The 22,044-nt window shown below is 45.7% G+C and overlaps 1 protein-coding gene across 1 annotated transcript in view; it reads left to right on the forward strand.

Annotated features, from left to right (window-relative positions):
* LOC135552076 (protein FAM135B-like) overlaps positions 1-22,044 on the forward strand; it is a 60,194-nt gene that overhangs the window by 30,499 nt on the left and 7,651 nt on the right. The window contains exons 4-16 of the mRNA XM_064983461.1: positions 185-339; positions 2,820-2,890; positions 3,855-4,028; positions 4,312-4,444; positions 12,005-12,158; positions 12,361-12,410; positions 13,309-13,464; positions 16,734-16,807; positions 17,012-17,166; positions 17,454-19,761; positions 19,936-20,102; positions 20,343-20,434; positions 20,634-20,731. Coding sequence (XP_064839533.1) covers positions 185-339; positions 2,820-2,890; positions 3,855-4,028; positions 4,312-4,444; positions 12,005-12,158; positions 12,361-12,410; positions 13,309-13,464; positions 16,734-16,807; positions 17,012-17,166; positions 17,454-19,761; positions 19,936-20,102; positions 20,343-20,434; positions 20,634-20,731 — 3,787 coding nt within the window. The remainder of the gene's footprint in view (positions 1-184; positions 340-2,819; positions 2,891-3,854; positions 4,029-4,311; positions 4,445-12,004; positions 12,159-12,360; positions 12,411-13,308; positions 13,465-16,733; positions 16,808-17,011; positions 17,167-17,453; positions 19,762-19,935; positions 20,103-20,342; positions 20,435-20,633; positions 20,732-22,044) is intronic.

Raw genomic sequence — 22,044 nt, forward strand, 5'->3', positions numbered from 1 at the left:
GGTAAAAAGTGCTGATTCACAACTACATGTCAAAATTGCACCTTGTGTATTCCACTATTCTAACTCCCAACAGTAAATTGAGACCCCAGCTGACTCTCAAAACATATAGCACCTCGTCTGCGTATCGGCAGACGATGACGACGAGGGTACCTGCTGATGCTCTCTGCCCTAACTCCCCCCCCAGGAGACTGTAGTTTCAGCTCTGCGGGGGTCCATGATGGGGTCCATGAGGACACTACGGTGTTCAGTCGGATCTTCCAGATTCTCTACCGGAACGAAGAGGTCAACGTCGATGACCGCATGCTCTTCAAGGTCCACCTATTACTGGATGGGGAGAGGGTGAGACGCACACACACACACACACACACACACACACACACACACACACACACACACACACACACACACACACACACACACACACACACACACACACACACACACACACACACACACACACACACACACACACACACACACACAATCACACACACAATCACACTAGCTCAATTTAACCCCTTTAAACAGTTTATTTCCAAAATGCTACATCCAACCAATTTTTCACATTTGTGTTTTTTCCTCAGAAATGATATGTTATTGGTACCTTCATATGTGTGTGTAAAATATTACCGTTCGCAGGTTTTTAATTCAGCAATTTTTTGGGCCAAACGCGACACATCCATTGTTTAGCTGGAATGGAATGTTTGCATATTGGACTGTGCTACAGCGCCTTCGGAAAGTATTCACACTCCTCGACTTGTTCCACATTTTGTTACGTTACATCCTTATCAAAAATGTATTAAAAAACTAAATTCCTCATCAGTCTACACACAGTACCCCGTAATGACAAAGCACAAACATGTTTTTGGAAATGTTTGCTAATTAAAAAATGTTTTAAACTGAAATAGTACATTTACATAAGTATTCAGACACTTTACTCAGTACTTTGTTGAAACACCTTTGGCAGGGATTTACATCCTTGAGTCTTCTTGGGGACAACTGTCCTTCTGGAAGGTTCTCCCATCTCCACAGAGGGATTCTAGAGCACTGTCAGATTGACCATCGGGTTCTTGGTCATCTCCCTGACCAAGGGCCTTCTCCCCCAATTGCTCAGTTTGGCCGAGTAGCCAGCTTGAGAGTCTTGGTGGTTCCAAACATATTCCATTTAAGAATGATGGAGGCCACTGTGTTCTTGGGGAACTTCTATGCTGGAGAAGTTGTTTGTACCCTTCACCAGATATGTGCATCGACACAATCCTGTTTCGGTGGTCTACGGACAGTTCCTTCGACCTCATGGCTTGGTTTTTGCTCTGACGTGCACTGTAAACTTATATAGACCAGGCGTGTGCCTTTTCAAATAATGTCCAATCAATTTAATTCACCACAACTCAAGGATGATTCATGGAAAAAGGATGCAACTGAGCGCAATTTTGAGTCTCATAGCAAAGGGTCTGAATACTTATGTAAATAAGTGTTATTTATGTTATTAACGTTTTTTATACGTAATAAATTAGCAAAATATTATGGGGTATTGTGTGTAGATTGATGAGGAAAAAAACATATTTAATCTGTTTTAATATAAGCCTGTAACTTAACAAAATGTGGAATCAGTCAAGGGGTCTGAATACTTTCCAAAGGCACTGTACAGGTATCTTACCTACAATCTAACCTACAGAGTTAAACAGGAACCCTGGTTCAGTCAGAATGTGGCATCTAATTTATTTATTTTAATGTCGGTTACCTACCTTTGAGGTCTCCTAAATTTAGATTTTTTTCATTAAATGTATGACACATTATTTATGCAAAGGTGGTGAGAGAGAGGCTGTCGGCTGGAACGTCGATCAGATTTCAGACATCCCCCTTTCTCTCTCTGTCTATCGCTCTCTCTTATTCCCTTTTTCCCTCTCCCCTTCTACCCCCGCTCTCTCTCTCCCTCCCTCTCATTCCTCTCTTTCCCCCCTCTCTCTCTCTCGTCTGTTTGTGTGTGTGTCTGTTTGTGTGTGTGTGTGTGCTTGCTGTAGAGAGATAACAACAAAGAGAGTGAGATGAGAGCGAGAGAGAGGTAGCCAGAGAAAGAAGAGAGAGAGAGAGCACGAGAGAGAGGAGAGAGACAGGGAGAGAGAGGAGAGAGAGAGCAAGAGAGGGGAGAAAAGGGAGAGAGAGAGAGTGAGAGAGAGAGGAGAGATAGAGAGAGTAAGCTTGTGGAGAGAGTGGGAGCGGGAGAGGGAGAGGAGAGAATGAGAGAGGAGAGAGTGTGAGAGAGGAGAGACAGAGGAGAGAGAGAGGAAAGAGAGACGAGAGAGATGGAGTAGAGAGAGAGAGAGAGAGAGAGAAGAGAGAGAGGGGGAGAGAGAGAGGAGAGAGTGGGAGAGAGAGAAGTAGGATTTGTGAAAATAAATGAGAGATACAGTAGGGAGAGATACAATAGGGAGACATTTCTTCCAAATGATTCTTAATTTCTCTCAACGGCGTACTCTTTAGTAGTGTATGGCTTTTTTTGTTTTCCTCTGCTTTATTCAAATAGGGTTCAATTGATTACCCTATCCCAAATCCACCTACCTGCCTTTCACCTTCATAATGATAGGAACAAGACTGTTCAGTCTACAGCATAACCAGACAGAAGACACAGTAGAGATACTAATGCCAACACTATACACACATTAACAGCTGCTCATGGTTTAATGCCTCACGATAGTGTTGTTACACTGGTATGTTTTTACACCATTTCTTTTTTATACCCATTGAATTTCATTGCTGATTTGTCTAATTCTAGTTGATACAGTCTTGTTGATATTGTGACTGTGTTTCTGTTCTCACAGGTGGAAGAGGCTCTGAGTGAAGTGGACTTTCAGTTGAAGCTGGACCTTCACTTCACAGACAACGAGCAACAGTACGTTAAACACTCGGCTACATACTCCCTTTTCTCTGGCACTTTTCTTTTCACCTTCTCCCCATCTCTCCTCCTTCCCCCCTCCCCTATCTGTCCTGTCAGTTGTGAGAGGCCCTCAGTTAGTAGTGCTGAGGCCCAGGTCTTAATGATGTCCTGCCAGTGAAAAGCCTCTGGCTCTAACCGACTGACAGACTGCACTGTCAGGAAAAAAACACTAGTCAATTAAAAACACCACTTTACCCACGTCTCTGTGTAGACTTGCATGTGTTGTGCATGCGTGTGCACATTTGTATGAGTGTGACTCTGTGCACATGTGCATTTGTCTGTCTGTCTGAGTGTGTGTGTGTGAGTGTGTGCCCGAGTGTGTGTGTGTGTGTGTGTGTGTGTGTGTGTGTGTGTGTGTGTGTGTGTGTGTGTGTGTGTGTGTGTGTGTGTGTGTGTGTGTGTGTGTGTGTGTGTGTGTGTGTGATAAAGGATGAGTTACTGTTGAATGCTGTCACTCCAACGTCCAACGTTTGCGTGTTTGTGCTGTGGCTCTGCTCAGTAGCTCGACAGATACTGTAGGCCACCGACAGGTGATAGATGACTTGTAATGTGTCCTGGAGGGCTCATTAAACATCCCATTTGGAGCGCGTACAACTTCTCAGGCTTTGCTGCTCAGAACTTGTGCCATTCAGAGTCACCCGGTGTTTGTGTGAGAAGAGTATTACCATGTTCAAGTTTCCATGTTATTGCCCCAGAGGGAGATTTTTTCACCACACCGGTGTGCTTTCTTGAAATGTCTATTGTCCTAGTGGATGATAACCCATTACATGATGTCCTTTAAATGGGTAATAGTTTGCACAATGTATTTGAAACTGGCATTCACTGTCTTTGGCATGATGTTGTAACTGTATACTGTTCTGGCATGGCCTCTCTCTGCTGTTCTCAGGCAGGGGTTAGATGCTAACTGTGTTGTCTCTAGGTTAAGGGACATCGTGACAGTCCCAGTCATCAGCAGTAGAACCCTGGGTCTCCACTTCCACCCCAGGAGAGGTCTCCACCACCATGTACCTGTCATGTTCGACTACTTCCACCTGTCCGTCGTCTCTGTCTCCATACACGCATCCTTGGTGGCCTTGCATCAACCACTCATCAGGTAACGCTGTGTGTGTGTCTTTGTGTGTGTACATGTCACACTGATGATCACTTCTTAGCTCTCACACCACATATCTCCTCTCCTGTTAGAATGGGTTTAGTTTGGCAACCTGCTCTGAGAGTGCATCCACTGGCCTGCTACTTGAATAAGTTGTTTTTCAAACACTTGATGAATCCACTTGCCAAAGTCTTAACCTGAATGTTCAGCCATTCTTTTCCCTGATTACACCAGAACTGAATTACATAATGACTAACTGCTCTTCTCTCTCTCGCTCTCTCCATAGTTTTGCCCATACAGGGAAGGGTTCCTGGCTGGGAAAGGGCTCCCCAGAGAACGGTACTGACCCGTCAGCCATGGGGGTGTCCATGGAGAACCTGATGTTCGGGGCTGGATACTGCAAACCTGTCATCACAGAGGTACAGTCAAATCGAGTCAAACTGTATTGTAAGTGCACGAGTACAAGGTTTCTCAATACACCTTACAGAGGACAGTAACTGATCAACACAAACAAGCCTAGTCCTTGACTTAAAGTAATACTCAAATGGCAATCTGAATATGGGAAAGTGGCCCACAGAGTTCACACTGAAGATGAGAGAGCCAAGAGACAGAAGAACTGAATCAAAGCTGTCTTTCTCTGTCGCTCCCTCCCTCCACTATTGTAAGGACAGGTCATCAGTCAGGTCCCTCTAGAAGTATTAGAGACAGTGAGGCTGGACACTGAGGCTGCGTCCCTATTAATGTCTCATTAACCCACGTGGTCAGACCAGGCTCGCAGGACACTGAGGCTGCGTCCCTATTAATGTCTCATTAACCCACGTGGTCAGACCAGGCTCGCAGGACACTGAGGCTGCGTCCCTATTAATGTCTCATTAACCCACGTGGTCAGACCAGGCTCGCAGGACACTGAGGCTGCGTCCCAATTAATGTCTCATTAACCCACGTGGCGAGACCAGGCTCGCAGGACACTGAGGCTGCGTCCCTATTAATGTCTCATTAACCCACGTGGCGAGACCAGGCTCGCAGGACACTGAGGCTGCGTCCCTATTAATGTCTCATTAACCCACGTGGCCAGACCAGGCTCGCAGGACACTGAGGCTGCGTCCCTATTAATGTCTCATTAACCCACGTGGTCAGACCAGGCTCGCAGGACACTGAGGCTGCATCCCTATTAATGTCTCATTAACCCACGTGGTCAGACCAGGCTCGCAGGACACTGAGGCTGCGTCCCTATTATTGTCTCATTAACCCACGTGGTGAGACCAGGCTCACAGGACACTGAGGCTGCGTCCCTATTAATGTCTCATTAACCCACGTGGCCAGACCAGGCTCGCAGGACACTGAGACTGCGTCACTATTAATGTCTCATTAACCCACGTGGCCAGACCAGGCTCGCAGGACACTGAGGCTGCGTCCCTATTAATGTCTCATTAACCCACGTGGCCAGACCAGGCTCGCAGGACACTGAGGCTGCGTCCCTATTAATGTCTCATTAACCCACGTGGCCAGACCAGGCTCGCAGGACACTGAGGCTGCGTCCCTATTAATGTCTCATTAACCCACGTGGCCAGACCAGGCTCGCAGGACACTGAGGCTGTGTCCCTATTAATGTCTCATTAACCCACGTGGCCAGACCAGGCTCGCAGGACACTGAGGCTGCGTCCCTATTAATGTCTCATTAACCCACGTGGTCAGACCAGGCTCGCAGGACACTGAGGTTGCGTCACTATTAATGTCTCATTAACCCACGTGGTCAGACCAGGCTCGCAGGACACTGAGGCTGCGTCCCTATTAATGTCTCATTAACCCACGTGGCCAGACCAGGCTCGCAGGACACTGAGGCTGCGTCCCTATTAATGTCTCATTAACCCACGTGGCCAGACCAGGCTCGCAGGACACTGAGACTGCGTCCCTATTAATGTCTCATTAACCCACGTGGTCAGACCAGGCTCGCAGGACACTGAGGCTGCGTCCCTATTAATGTCTCATTAACCCACGTGGTCAGACCAGGCTCGCAGGACACTGAGGCTGCGTCCCTATTAATGTCTCATTAACCCACGTGGTCAGACCAGGCTCGCAGGACACTGAGGCTGCGTCCCTATTAATGTCTCATTAACCCACGTGGTCAGACCAGGCTCGCAGGACACTGAGGCTGCATTTAAAGAACACCTTATTCCTTATATAGTGCTCTACTTTGGACCGGAACCCAAGACGCTGTTCAAAAGCAGTGCATTTTGGGGGTTCCTTCTCGGAGGCTAGCAGGACACTGAGACTGGCTGAGCGACTGTGTCCTGGCGTCTGGAGGAGAAACGACAGCAGCTCTCAGTCACAGGAGGTTGGTGGCACCTTAATTGGGGAGGATGAGCTCATGGTCGTAGTAGCCATTAGGGATGATAGTAGCCATTAGGGATGGTTTCTACATGTTAAGGGCTCATTTAGTGGCCTGAGAACTGTGGGAAGTCAGAGAAAGTGCTTCGCTGGATGCATCAACCACAGACACCACTCACGTCTCTCGCTTCTGGAGGTGTGTGTGTGTGTGTGTGTGTGTGTGTGTGTGTGTGTGTGTGTGTGTGTGTGTGTGTGTGTGTGTGATTGTGTGTGTGTGTGTGTGTGTGTGTGTGTGTGTGTGTGTGTGTGTGTGTGTGTGTGTGTGTGTGTGTGTGTGTGTGTGTGTGTGTGTGTGTGTGCGTGTGTGTGTGTGTGTGTGTTAAGTGCACCTTGGGAGAAAGTCTCTCACAGCCTAGGCCAGAGTTTGAAGTGTGTTGTGTTGTAGGCCTCTATCCCCTCCTGTGTGTGTGATTGTGTGTGTGTGTGTGTGTGTGTGTGTGTGTGTGTGTGTGTGTGTGTGTGTGTGTGTGTGTGTGTGTGTGTGTGTGTGTGTGTTTGAGGTGTGTGTGTGTCTGTATGAGGTCTGTGTAAAGTGTGTGTTTGAGGTGTGTGTTTGTATGAGGTTTATGTAAAGTGTGTGTTTGAGGTGTGTGTGTGTTTGTATGAGGTCTGTGTAAAGTGTGTGAGTGATAACGGTATGGCTGTCCTCCTCCGGCAGAGCAGCTACTTTTCACTAGTCTTATCCGGCGTAGGTCGCTACTGTGATTGCAAAAGCTGTTGCTCACACCAACATGTGCCTCATACACACACCCTGATCCAGCCCTTTGGCCCTGTGGGCAGATGTCACAGACTGAGCACTAAATCTTAATGAGAGCTGGGTTGTCCCCCTCATAGCCCCTCCTCTCGGTTTGGCCCCCCTGGGTTACACACACACACACCGGGCTCGGCCCCCCTGTTCATGGGTTTTATACAGCGCCTCCAACAGGGAACTTTAATAAGCACTGCATTTAGCCGGGCGGGGGGCGATGTTTGATCCCCGTAATGAGTACTCCTCCAACCGCCACGTAGCTTACCTGCAGGAGGAATGTGTACAGAGCACAGTGTGTGTGTGTGTGCATGCGTATGTGTGAGTGCCATCCTTCTCTCCCTTTCTCCTCTCTTCAAACCCCTTATTTATGTAAGGCTTTCTACCTGGAGGGTATAAGCACATTTTCAGCACGACCCTATTTATACTGCCGCAGCTTTTCCACACTCTTTCGTTATTCATTATTAAGAGTGTTGTTATTGCACAATCTGGACACGTGTCATTGGAAAAATTGTGTTGATGTCAGCTGAATTATAGTGGTGCTGCCTCTTGTGGTGGGCAGAACATGGATGTGGACTTTCTTTACATCGTTCACATTTCCTCATTGGTATAAAAATGTGTATCTCAGAAATATCAGAGAGGCGATAAAGATTTTCTGAGGGAGATACTCATCTTGGACCCTCGTGGGGTGGTTGAGAATGTCAGGTACTAATGCAAGAGCAAGAGGCAGGATACCTTCAGATACTGAAAGCACACAGTCTCCGGCCTTTTCGAGAGAGAGACCTGTCCTGATATTTTTACCAGCCTGCCTGCATGATAAGCTGCTGCCTTGTCCCCTGTTCCTGTTGTATGTAGATCTAGAGTGAGCCATAGAAATATAATTACTAGAGCAGGAATCCCCATTCATGTCATTGTTTTGTAACTCTGAGTTCTATTTCTGTCGGAGCAGATGGACCCCCTGTAACTACGTATCCCACAGTGCACTGCAGCAGCCATCAGATCCAGCGTGTAACCTGTGTACTCAGCCTTGTGTTCCTGTAACAGACGGTCAGCTTTGCATGTTAGTGCTGCTGACAATTAGGACTTAAGAAGACTGTAATATAGTATCCAAAGGAGGTTACTTCGCATAAGAAATATACTGTATTTACACAAAGATTGCCTCGGCCCCTCTTGCTTGGTAAGCTACTCTGGCACCCCAAACCCCCTGGTCGGTATACACTACACAAGGCAGACTTCCTCTCTGGGTGGAACGCAATGACGATGTGGACAAAGGTTTGCTCCCAAAAATCGGATTCCGCCCATGCACATGCTCAGATGTCGATCGATGGATTGAAGTGTGTTGAGACTCTTAGACTCGTCAGTGAGGAAAAAAAGAGTTTTGCTTTGTGGGGGAGGGGGATAATGACTGCGTTCATAGTGACAGAAATAGCTATTTTTCATTTTTACCCCTGGAGGTGTTCCTTGTCACAACCCCCATATCCCAGTATGCCACTATAAAGGTCAAAGGAACTATGAAGGTAAACATACAGATGTTCCTTCCTGGTTGTGGAGGATCCAGAAGAATTATCTGTTATTACAGAGCAGAGTAGAGCTATGATGATAGGGCACTGCGCTTTACTGCCCCAAGGTAGATTATAGTGCACACACACATACACCAGTATTACATGCCTTTAAAACTCACACACATACACCAGTATTACATGCCTTTAAAACTCACACACATACACCAGTATTACATGCCTTTAAAACTCACACACATACACCAGTATTACATGCCTTTAAAACACACACACACATACACCAGTATTACATGCCTTTAAAACTCACACACATACACCAGTATTACATGCCTTTAAAACACACACACACATACACCAGTATTACATGCCTTTAAAACACACACACACATACACCAGTATTACATGCCTTTAAAACTCACACACATACACCAGTATTACATGCCTTTAAAACACACACACATACACCAGTATTACATGCCTTTAAAACTCACACACATACACCAGTATTACATGCCTTTAAAACTCACACACATACACCAGTATTACATGCCTTTAAAACACACACACACATACACCAGTATTACATGCCTTTAAAACACACACACACATACACCAGTATTACATGCCTTTAAAACTCACACACATACACCAGTATTACATGCCTTTAAAACACACACACACATACACCAGTATTACATGCCTTTAAAACACACACACACATACACCAGTATTACATGCCTTTAAAACTCACACACATACACCAGTATTACATGCCTTTAAAACACACACACATACACCAGTATTACATGCATTTTAAACTCACACACATACACCAGTATTACATGCCTTTAAAACACACACACACATACACCAGTATTACATGCCTTTAAAACACAAACACACATACACCAGTATCACATGCCTTTAAAACTCACACACATACACCAGTATTACATGCCTTTAAAACACACACACATACACCAGTATTACATGCCTTTAAAACTCACACACATACACCAGTATTACATGCCTTTAAAACTCACACACATACACCAGTATTACATGCCTTTAAAACACACACACATACACCAGTATTACATGCCTTTAAAACTCACACACATACACAGGCATTATCCAAACATACACCATCATTACATATCTTTAAAACAAAACTGCCAAAGCAGCCAGAACAGCCAGCCAGTCACAGGAAGATGGACCCTGTCCAGAAAACAGTGACAGAGGCCAGGCGCTGGCATCCCAAGGGGCTGGGGCCTGTGTGTGTTGGGACTGGTTCAGTGTCAGAGGTGAAAGTGCTGTGGGTTTGCGGTTAGAGAGCCACCTGCTGGTGAGAAATAGGAATTACTACTAATAAATACTTTCCCTAAAATGGTAGTACAGTAACATTGATCAACAGATTGGCTAAGCTTTCAATCCATTACCTTCCCAGTCTAATATATGTTGTATGAAACATCACCAGTGATTGTTACTGATGTCTGGGTAGTTGGTGGTTACTGGGTAGTGTGAGGTTAGTTAGTTCCTGTCCACAGGACATGTTAAAGGTCATACAACTACTGTCGGGCCACGTCTTCTATATCTTCCAGTACCACGTCCACATCAATGTTGTTTTACTACTGGGTACCAAGCTATGTTTAGGAGTTGCTTGAGTCCAAAACCTCCTATGGTGACTGAGACTTTACACATTAGTGTTAACTCACTAGGCAAGGTCCTAAATAAAGTCCTGTTCCAGACCAAGATCAATGGCAAGGCTACACAGAGGGAGCTCATTGGTTCCTGGCCGTAGAGTCCCAGTATTTGTACTTAGCCGTCATTAAAGCAGCTCGTTATCGTTTGACCTAGATGGAGTAACCAACATTTTCTTCCCATGTCTCTTTTCTTCCTCTCTCTTCCCCTGTCTCTCCGACTCTCCTGTCTCCCATGTGTCTCTACTGTCTCCCATGTGTCTCTCCTGTCTCCCATGTGTTTATCCTCTCTCTTCCCCTGTCTCTCCGACTCTCCTGTCTCCCATGTGTCTCTACTGTCTCTTCCCCTGTCTCTCCATCTCTCCTGTCTCCCATGTGTCTCTCCTGTCTCTTCCCCTGTCTCTCCTGTCTCTTCCCCTGTCTCTCCGACTCTCCTGTCTCCCATGTGTCTCTCCTGTCTCTTCCCCTGTCTCTCCATCTCTCCTGTCTCCCATGTGTTTATCCTCTCTCTTCCCCCTTGTCTCTCCGTCTCTCCTGTCTCCCATGTGTCTCTCCTGTCTCCCATGTGTTTATCCTCTCTCTTCCCCTGTCTCTCCGTCTCTCCTGTCTCCCATGTATCTCTCCTGTCTCTTCCCCTGTCTCTCCATCTCTCCTGTCTCCCATGTGTCTCTCCTGTCTCTTCCCCTGTCTCTCCTGTCTCTTCCCCTGTCTCTCCTGTCTCTTCCCCTGTCTCTCCATCTCTCCTGTCTCCCATGTGTTATCCTCTCTCTTCCCCCTTGTCTCTCCGTCTCTCCTGTCTCCCATGTGTCTCTCGTGTCTCCCATGTGTTTATCCTCTCTCTTCCCCTGTCTCTCCGTCTCTCCTGTCTCCCATGTGTCTCTCCTGTCTCTTCCCCTCTCTCTCCGTCTCTCCTGTCTCCCATGTGTCTCTCCTGTCTCTTCCCCTATCTCTCCGTCTCTCCTGTCTCCCATGTGTCTCTCCTGTCTCTTCCCCTGTCTCTCCGTCTCTCCTGTCTCCCATGTGTCTCTCCGTCTCTCCTGTCTCTCCGTCTCTCCTGTCTCCCATGTGTCTCTTCCATGTGTTTATCCTCTGTCTTCCCCTGTCTCTCCATCTCTCCTGTCTCCCATGTGTCTCTTCCATGTGTTTATCCTCTGTCTATCCCTGTCTCTCCGTCTCTCCTGTCTCTCCGTCTCTCCTGTCTCTCCGTTTCTCCTGTCTCCCATGTGTTTATCCTTTCTCTTCCCCTGTCTCTCCGTCTCTCCTGTGTCACATGTGTCTCTCCGTCTCTCCTGTCTCTCCATCTCTCCTGTCTCACATGTGTCTCTCCGTCTCCCCTGTCTCTCCGTCTCCCCTGTCTCTCCGTCTCTCCTGTCTATCCGTCTCTCCTGTCTCCCATGTGTCTCTTCCATGTGTTTATCCTCTGTCTTCCCCTGTCTCTCCATCTCTCCTGTCTCCCATGTGTCTCTCCCCTCTTCCATGTGTTTATCCTCTGTCTTCCCCTGTCTCTCCGTCTCTCCTGTCTCTCCGTCTCTCCTGTCTCTCCGTCTCTCCGTCTCTCCTGTCTCCCCTCTTCCATGTGTTTATCCTCTCTCTTCTCCTCCTCTCCTTCTTCCCTCTTCCCCCCAGGGGAGTTTCTACGTCCCCAGTGAGAACTGTTTACAGAGAGCTCACACATGGCATGGTAGACTCTGTCGCCTCCTACTGGTGGCACACAGAGGCCTACGTTCCTACTACACCACTGTGATGAAGGAGATACCACAGCTGGACCAGGTGGACATAGGTGAGGCAACAACATGTTACAATAGCATTTCCTCATTATTTAGTTATGTCTATTGTGGCAATCAATCAAGTCAATCATTTATTGTTCAATTGTATTTTTTGAATATTTTTGTTTTTACAGTGGGTTTACGTCATACGGTGTAAGACTGAGTAGAGCCGCGCTTTGCTGTAATAATCTCTTTCTCTTGGCTTTCTCTCCACAGACGAGCTTCCTGTGGAAGAAACACTAAATCTGCTCAGAACAGAATTACAGGTAGGTGGGTGTATGAGACATACAGTACTGATTAAAACCACAATCAGTTTCCACATTTATATTAGCTATATTCTCTTTCCTCTCCAATGTTCGACTAGTATTTCCATAAAACAATTCCATCATTAAAGTGTTTTACTTTATCAACATACAGGTAACTGCCAAATAAAGGAGACACCAACACAATAGAGCATCTTAATAGGGTGTTGGACCGCCACAAGCCAGAACAGCTTCAATGCACCTCGGCATAGATTCTACAAGTGTCTGGAACTCTATTGGAGGGATGCCACACCATTCTTCAATGAGAAATTACCCAATTTGGTGTTTTGTAGATGGTAGGAAACACTGTCACAGGCCCCACTCTAGAATCGCCAACAAGTGTTCAATTGAGTTGAGATCTGGTGACTGAGACGGCCATGGCATATGATTTACATTGTTTTCATAATAATCAAACCATTCAGTGACCACTCGTGCCCTGTGGAGGGGGGCATTGTCATCCTATGAGGGCTTAGCCACGCCAGCCAAAATAATGGCCCGCCAAGAATTTTTATACATGACCTTAAACATGATGGGATATTAATTGTTTAATGAACTCATGAATCACATCTGTATGGAAGCACCTGCTTTGAATATATTTATCTATTTATTCAAGTGTTTCCATTATTTTGGCAGTTACCTGTACTTTTACTATATACAGTATCTAAGATACCATAAATGAATGGAGCATATAAAGAGATACTATCTGTATCCACTTTCTCCTCCATTTGCAGGCAGCAGAACATATCAGTAGACCTGACACAGCTCTGCTCTCTTTGACCTCTAACCAGCCTCTAACCCCTCTAACCAGCACCACACGCTGACCCTAATCCTCGTCTGTCTCCTCTCTTCTTTCCTTCTCTAGTTGCAGGAGGGACATGAGAAAGTAGCAGAACAGATCTGTAGAGACCTGACCCAACTCTGCTCCCAACTGTCGGCACTGTGGACACGCTTCCTGGAGGCTGCCGTTCCCAACACACATATCCTGTCCCACCTGGCCCAGGAACACCACACACTCAGGGTGAGCCCTAACCCCTGACCTCCAACCCCTGACCTCCTCAGGAACATCACACACCCCCCATTCATTCTATCGAATCTATTTTAAAGCCGAGGTCTTGAACTCTGCAAAGCTCTCTCTAATTCTAGGTTTTGTGTGTCAGATTGCGTAAGAGTATTACTGCCAGGTAAAATACACCAACTTAGTCCCTATAGACCTCTATGCCTTGAATAGACATTATATCTGAGAATCCCAAATGTAATTTCCATCTAATCATTGGAATGATTCATATTAATGTAAACTGTCTCTCACAGTGTTCGTTTCAGATCTCCTGTCTGTCTGTCTGTCTGTCTGTCTGTCTGTCTGTCTGTCTGTCTGTCTGTCTGTCTGTCTGTCTGTCTGTCTGTCTGTCTGTCTGTCTGTCTGTCTGTCTGTCTGTCTGTCTGTCTGTCAATCATAATGAACACATGTCTATAATGAACACAACGTATAATGAACACAACGTATGTCTCCATGTTAGTTTACCCTCAGTGGTTAGTTTCATGCTTTCACCCACAGGATGGTTGTGATTTCAATAAACATTTATTCTGTAATTATCCTGATGTTTCTGACTCTCTGTCTCTGTCACGCTCTGACTTTATAAACAGAAGACAGGTTTAGTTCAGTGGGGATTATTTTTTTTCTGATAATGCATGGTATCAAAGTCAACATGGTATTCAAACTGTTCAAATAAATTACATTTGCAAAATGCCAGAAGTCAAACATAATTGAACACTTTATTTAACATGAATTATTTAACATATTTATCGTTCATACATATAACTGCCAAAGTAAAGAACACACCGACATAAAGTGTCTTAATAGGGCGTTGAGCCACCAGAAACCGCCAGAACAGCTTCAATGCACCTTGGCATAGATTCTACAAGTGTCTGGAACTCTATTGGAGGGATGCGACACCATTCAACCTTTCAACTGGGTTGAGATCTGGGGCCTCATTTATAACCGTTGAGTAAATTTCACACTAAATATCTGTGCCATTTCTAAAAATTATTTGTAGACTAAAAATATTTTGATTTATAAACTTGACGTATGCCATACATAGCATGTTTCCCATTAGGAATCAGACCTGTCGCAAAACTGTGCCCGCATTCTGCAAGATGGATTGTATATTGGAAACAATTTAAAAGTAGGTAATGACCCACACTTCTATGCAAAGGATGAATTGTTCAATATTTTGTTTATCAATAGAGTATTGTGTTTCTTTGTCCTGCCTTGGTATAGGCTCTGAGATTAAATAGGCTTATGATGTCACGCTCCTATCGCACAGCAAACCTGTAGCCTATCCATACTGTCAAATATTTTACATTAATTACTGGTCTATTTACTGTATTTGGCAAAGGGCTGTGACAGTTTCTGAAAGAGAGAACATTTGAATTCAACAATGTTTTGCAAAAACTTTTCGCCCAAACTGAACATGCTGTCAATGCTACTAAAAACAAATTACAGTGGGCTACATACAGTAGTAGCATACAGTGCCTTTGGAAAGTATTCAGACCCCTTGACTTTTTCCACAATTTGTTACGTTACAGCTTTATTCTAAAATGTATTAAATTGTTGTTTCCCCGTCAATAATCTACACACAATACCCCATAATGACAAATCAAAAACACGTTTTTAGAAATGTTTACAAACTCTAGAGCACTGTCAGAGTGACCATCGGGTTCTTGGTCACCTCCCTGACCAAGGGCCTTCTCCCTCAATTGCGGGAGGCCAGCTCTAGGAAGTGTCTTGGTGCTTCCAAACTTTTTCCATTTAAGAATAATGGAGGCCACTGTGTTTCAATGCTACATAAAAAAAATGTTGGTACCCTTTGCCAGATCTTTGCCTCGACACAATCCTGTCTCGGAGCTCTACGGCCTATTCCTTCAACATCATGGCTTGGTTTTTGCTCTGACACGCAGTGTCAACTGTGGGACCTTATATAAACAGGTGTGAGCCTTTCCAAGTCATGTCCAAACAACTTAATATAACACAGGTGGACTCCAATCAATTTGTAGAAACATGTGAAGGATGATCAATAGAAACAGGATGCTCCTGATCTCAATTTCGAGTCTCATGGCCAAGGGTCAGAATACTTATGTAAATAAGGTATTTATTTGTAATTTTTTTTACACATTTGCAAATATTTCTCAAAACCATTATTAGCCATTGTGCGTAGATTACTGAGGAAAAAATAAATAATTTAATCCATTTTAGAATAAGGCTGTAACTTAACAAAATGTGGACAAAAGGAAAGGGTCTGAGAGCAACTATTTTGATGTTCACCTAATTAAATTGATCTGTAGGCTATAAACCGCACTGCTCATGGGATCGCATACAGCCAAACTTGAAATGCATAGCCTATCTATTTAAATAGGCCCAGTTAAATTAGAGATGCGCATGGTAATGTGTCGTCTGGTACCATTGGTAATGTAAACCCATCGCAGCTACGAAAGGTGAGGAATTTATTCTGCAATGGTTTAAAAAAAATGACAGAAATAGGAAAGGGATTCCTATGTCTAATTATTTTACATTCCAACTAAAGGAAATTGGCTACATTGTTATGTGTTATTATGATTACTTTATCAATAAGCCTGTCATCATATCCCCCACAAAATACCTGCTTGCACTACAATACTTCAACCACTGTAACATGTGCGTACGATGGTCTGAAGTTTGCGTGGAGGAAAGGAAATTGTCACGTTCAGTTCAATTTTTATAAATGCTAACTTTTGCTGGAAAACCGGCACAAGCACACTTTGGGATATATTTTCTAAGTACGTACGGTTTATAAATGAGCCCCCTTGTGACTGAGATACAGATACACACACAAACACACACACACACACACACACACACACACACACACACACACACACACACACACACACACACATATCCGTTAAACCTCCTATACTCCTTTGAGACCCCTCTTTCATAGTCACTGAGATCTCTTCTAGACAAAATAATGGGCAACTGGGCATTTTCTAAGTATGATGGAACGTTAATTCTTAACTAACTCAGGAACCCCACCTGCGTAGAAGCACCTGCTTTCAAAATACATTGTCTCGCTCATTTACGCAAGTGTTTCCTTTATTTTGGCAGTTACCTATATTTGAACCATTTTTACACTATTAACTTTTACACCATTTTGAAGATCAAATCTTTGCCTTTCATGCATACAGTACTAACTCTGTAGGTTTCTCAGTGAGAAAATGAAGGTGGTTCTCGTTTGTATTTTGTGCTGGTGTCAGGTCAGGCGGTTTTCAGAGGCATACTTCTTCACAGAACACCCCAAAGAGACATCCCTGACATTTCAGGAGGACCTGTGAGTATTGGCATGATGTAGTTTGTCACTCTGTTTTACACAAAATGTTATGTTAATGCTTCACTTGAGATTTCATTCTATGAATGGAGGAAATGTAAGTCCAATGTGTTCGAGTCGTTATGATAGATAGCAAAAAACTAATCTTCTTCTTCTTTCTCCTCTTAACATCGTCTTCTTCCTCCATCTTCTTTCTCCTGGTTAAAGGATCAACAGACACGGTCAGATAGCTGTGGAAGTGCGTAGCTCCAACTACCTGACCAGGATGCCACCGTTACCTGTAGAATGCCTGGACATTGACGGAGACTGGAACAGCCTGCCTATCATCTTCGAAGATAGATATGTAGAGTCTCCACGGACAGGTGAGTTGACTAAGTCCGGGATTTCATTCAACAGCGATGTACATTTAAAGGCAATTTCCTCTACATTCGCAGAGATCATAATCGCTGATGGCTAAACAAGAATTTAAGTAGTGCATAGGTTGTTAATCTGTTTTAGTTTGAATCCTGGCCCGAGTCTGCTTTTATTTGCGCTAACAATACTCTTTTATCTGTTTCAGATTCCTACTTTTCAAGTAGTGTAGATAAGCATAATTCAAACATCTAGTATTAGCGTGAGACCCAACATTTTTATCCATCTTTCCTTCTAGATTGGGGATCATATATACCAACACCTACGTCCACCAGTGAGCAGGCCATCCCCGACCCTCCTGTCACTGATGTCAACAATAGCCCTCCTCCCCTGGACCAGCTCACCAGCTCACCAGCAATACCAACCCAGGAACCTAAAGACAGTGAGGACTGCATGGACCTCTCTACACACGGGTCTCTCGTAGGAGAGCAGAGCACCAGCATTATTACTGACAAGATAGGAGAGATATCAGACCCAGACAAGGCTGACCCAGACCAGGGAGAACCAGACCAGGGAGAGCCAGTCCAGCCAGGGGATCCAGAGGAGCAGGCCAAGGCAGAGGAGATATCAGAGGAGAGCCCTGGTTTAGGCCTGAGAATAATCAGAGTCAGGCCCACTGATGTGGATCCATTCAGAGGAGAAGCAGTGCTAATGATCTCCTCCACCCACAAACAGTGTACGGACCCACAACATACCTCTAACTGTGAAGACACGACTTGGAAAGACTTGGAGAACCACCAGGACATCATCACACAGAGATACCAGAACATTATCAGTACAGGAATTGACTTGGATGTAGAAGAGAATGACATTGCTATGGACGACGACAGCAAGTATGTTCCTCTGAGCCGTCTAACCACTTACCCCCAGGCTCCACTCAAAGATCATCCCCTCACGCACCCTCTACCTACGGACCTGAGGAGAGAGCTGGCCCACCGAGGGGTGGTGGGGGTGGGGGGCCCCAAGATAATGAACCGCTCCCCCTCCATCATCTCTGACTCAGGCATCGAGAGTGAGCCCAGCTCGATGGCCTGGCTCCTGGACGCTCACCGTACTGGAGGAGGGCGCCCTCTGGAGGAGATAATGGTACTGCAGCACCTGGAGAGGAGACACCCAGCCCACCGCAGCTCCCTGGAGGGCCTGCAGACAGAGAGTGGAGCCAGCGGGGGCAGCCTGCCCGGCGGAGGGGGTGGCAGTATGGGTATCCAGGCCTCCCTCACCTCCATCTCGTCCCTGCCCTACGAGGATGACGAGGAACAGAGGTACCAGCAACAGCTCAGTAAACTGACCAAGTCTGTCTCAGCTCCTCAGATCTCCAGTCCTGAGGACACAGAAGAGGACCAGGGAGGAGCGGAGGTGGAGGTAGACACAGAGAGCGAGGAGACCAGCGGGTACCAGGACCAGGAGGTGGGATGCTCCTCCATCTCCACTGCTCCCACCCATGTAATGACTGGGGACTTGATTAGACACCAGGAGTCCTTATCCGGGGGAAACTACTCCTCTCTAGAGGACATCCAAGAGGGAGAGCTGCCTGAGGTTGGTCTGTTTGACTGGGTAGCTGCTCCCTCACCACCCCAGCATGTGACCAGAGCTCATATGGAGAGTTGTCATGTTCTTAAAGAAACTCTTAGATCTAATGAATCTGCTTTGCCAGTGGCCCTGTCAGACACTCAGGACATGAAAGCAGTGTTCAGTGGCATTAGTCGAGTACCGGAAGTCTTGCTGTTCCAACAGTATGTTGAAGGCCATGATGATGTGAAGGATCCAGCTGTAGTCAGTCAGATGGAGGATAAGAACCATCACAGAGGAGATAGCTGTGGTGTCTCAAACTCAGTGGACCCAGGTCCCTGTGAAGTAGACTTCGCCCCCTGTAGCTGTGAGACAAAACCCTGTGAACATGCCAGCGGTGTGCTGGTGAATGATGTGGAGGATAATCCAGTCAGGAATGACTGTCAGAGTCTCCATCAGATTGGGTTGAATGACCTTGTTGACCAGGACCTACTGGATCATCATCATACTCCCTGCCAGAGTCTCCATCGGGTCGGGCTGCGTGACCTAGTGGTGGTCTCACAGAGGAAGAGCCTCCATGACCCCAGGCCGATCCCCTCTATCCCCAACCACACAGAGAGACCCATCCACCTCATAGGCCTTACTGTCAATGATAGGGCCAGGTCTGATGACCTCATAGGGCTACCGGCCAGCGAGCGAGAGCAGCTGGATCTCAACGGTCAGACCAAGCCGGCTAAGATTCCCAGTAGCTCGGAGTCAGGGTCAGGCTCGGGGTCAACCTCAGGGTCAACCTCAGGGTCAGGCCTGTCCTTTATGAACAGGAAGGTGGTGGAGGTGGTGAATATGTCTGTGTCCTGTGCTCCGACCTGTCTTCCCTTCTCCTCCGTCCTCCGGGACTCACCGTCCATTAGCGGCATCTCCACTCGACAAGCCGCATCCCCCATTACCCATCAGCCCCTGGGGTCCTTCAGCATCATCTCCTCATCCTCGTTCAACTCCTTGGGGCCAGACGACGACACAAACGAGAGGATGCTGCAGTGAGTTTTTCTTTCTAGTTTTTGAATGAGACGGAAGTCAGATGTTTGCTCTTTGACCTCTTTGATGATGAGTTCTTGTGAGTGTGTGATTTCCCATAATGATGCTGTTGTTATTTCCAACAATGATTCCACCTCTGACCATCACTTGTCCCCTCTGCCCACACTGTTTTCCAGTTTCTACAGGTCCAAAGAGGATCTGGTGAAAGACCTGGTGTTCCAGGCAACCCTGTACAGTAACCTCCCTCACCTGGCCTCCGACCTGCCCTATTTCCCCCCTGAGGAGGAGGATGAGGAGTTTGAGGATGGTATACACCTGGTTGTCTGTGTCCATGGCCTTGATGGTGAGACAATCAATCAATCAATTAAATCAACCAAATCAACCAATCACCTGATCCACCTGATTGTATATGTCCATGGCCTGGATGGTAAAACAGCATACAATGTTGTCCAATGCTAGGACAATGCAACTTAACTCAAAACAACTGAACAGTCCAGAATATCATTTGGGTCCCCCCTCTATGCTTACATACAGATCAGGGGCCAGCAGTTTGAAGGTGTATTGTTTTATTGTGTCCTCCTAGGGAACAGTGCAGACCTTCGCCTGGTGAAGACCTTCATAGAGCTGGGTTTACCAGGGTCCAGACTGGACTTCCTCATGTCTGAGAGGAACCAGGTAAAATACAGAATATTCTGTCTGCACATTAATACAATAAACATAGATTTTTGTAAATCGATAATCCTGTGAATATGCTTTAAATTTGAGCTACTTATACCAGAGCACCCTTGTTAAAGAGGTATTTGAATCTCTATAGGATTTCCTGGTTAAATAAATGTCAAAATATGTTGGTTGTTTTCCTCTCACTTGGCTGCAGACTGACACGTTTGCAGATTTTGACACCATGACGGACAGGCTAATAGACGAGATCATCCAGCACATTCAGCTGTACAACCTCACCGTCGGACGGATAAGGTCAGTATCCTAACCACTACACAACCTTAAGGTCAAGTCTCCTAGCCACCACACAACCTTAAGGTCAGTTCTAACTATCACACATTTATTTTGTGAGATAGTAAAATAGAACCTCTACAATCAAGACAGGATAACCATATTGCTTCAGAAGATAATAAACAACATTTCTTGTTGTACATTTTTTCTCAACTTGTTTTTTTATTACTTTCAAGCACTTCAAGCTATATTACAGAGTAGCTAGCTAACTGCCAGCTAACTGCCAGCTAACTGCCAGCTAACTGCCAGCTAACTGCCAGTGGCAGGTAGCTTAGTGGTTAGAGTGTTGGACCAGTAACCGAAAGGTTGCTGGATCGAATTCCTGAGCTGAATAGGTACAAATCTGTCGTTCTGCCCTTGAGCAAGGCAGTTAACCCACTGTTCCCAGGGTGACGTGGATGTCTGTTATGGCAGCCCCTTGCACCGCTCTGATCCAGAGGGGTTTAGTTGAATGCATTCAGTTGTACAACAATGTATCCCTTTGTAGCCATGGATTGTGCATCTTCTGTTGTTTAGCTAAGTCACTAGCTGGTTGATGCTTTCCTTTTGGAACAAGGGCAGATGAAAGCAACATCCACCTCCACAAATTCTGTTTGCATTGATAACCATACTGAATGAAGCTGTTAGGGACCTCACGGGCACCCTTAACTTATTCACCTAATTTCATGGGGGAATTCACATTAAAATGTTTTGTGCAACTAACTTAAAGTTAGGGAAACTAAGGAAAGAGATGAGGGGGAAATTAACTTAAGGTGTTTTATGCAACTGGGCCCATTGCCTTAACTACCACACAACGATTAATGCAGTTCCAACTACCACACAACATTAAGGTCTGTGTCCTAACCCTCACACAACATTAAGGTCTGTGTCCTAACCCTCACACAACATTAAGGTAATTTCTAACTCCCACACAACATTGTCAGTATTCTAACTACCACACAACATTAATGTCAGTATTCTAACTACCACATAACATAAAGACAAAGGTACAGTAATAGGAGGCAATGGAGAAACAAAACAGCCCAATAGCCACTAGATGGCAGGATATGAATACATTATGATATTCACTGGGAATTGTATTCAATTGCATCCTCCTCATGTCCTCTCTCCTCGTCACCTTCACAAACCCATTGTATGAGAAAGAGACGAGGAGAAAGGACACTAGGAGTATGCGTCCTCTCTCCTCCGTCTTCTCTTGCCTCCTTTTGAAATAGGTCAAAGGAGAGTCTGCGAGGAATGTGAACGTGGATGAAATGAGACGGACGTCATTAGGCAAA

Source organism: Oncorhynchus masou, chromosome 13, assembly GCF_036934945.1.
Source record: "Oncorhynchus masou masou isolate Uvic2021 chromosome 13, UVic_Omas_1.1, whole genome shotgun sequence".
NCBI lineage: Eukaryota > Metazoa > Chordata > Actinopteri > Salmoniformes > Salmonidae > Oncorhynchus > Oncorhynchus masou.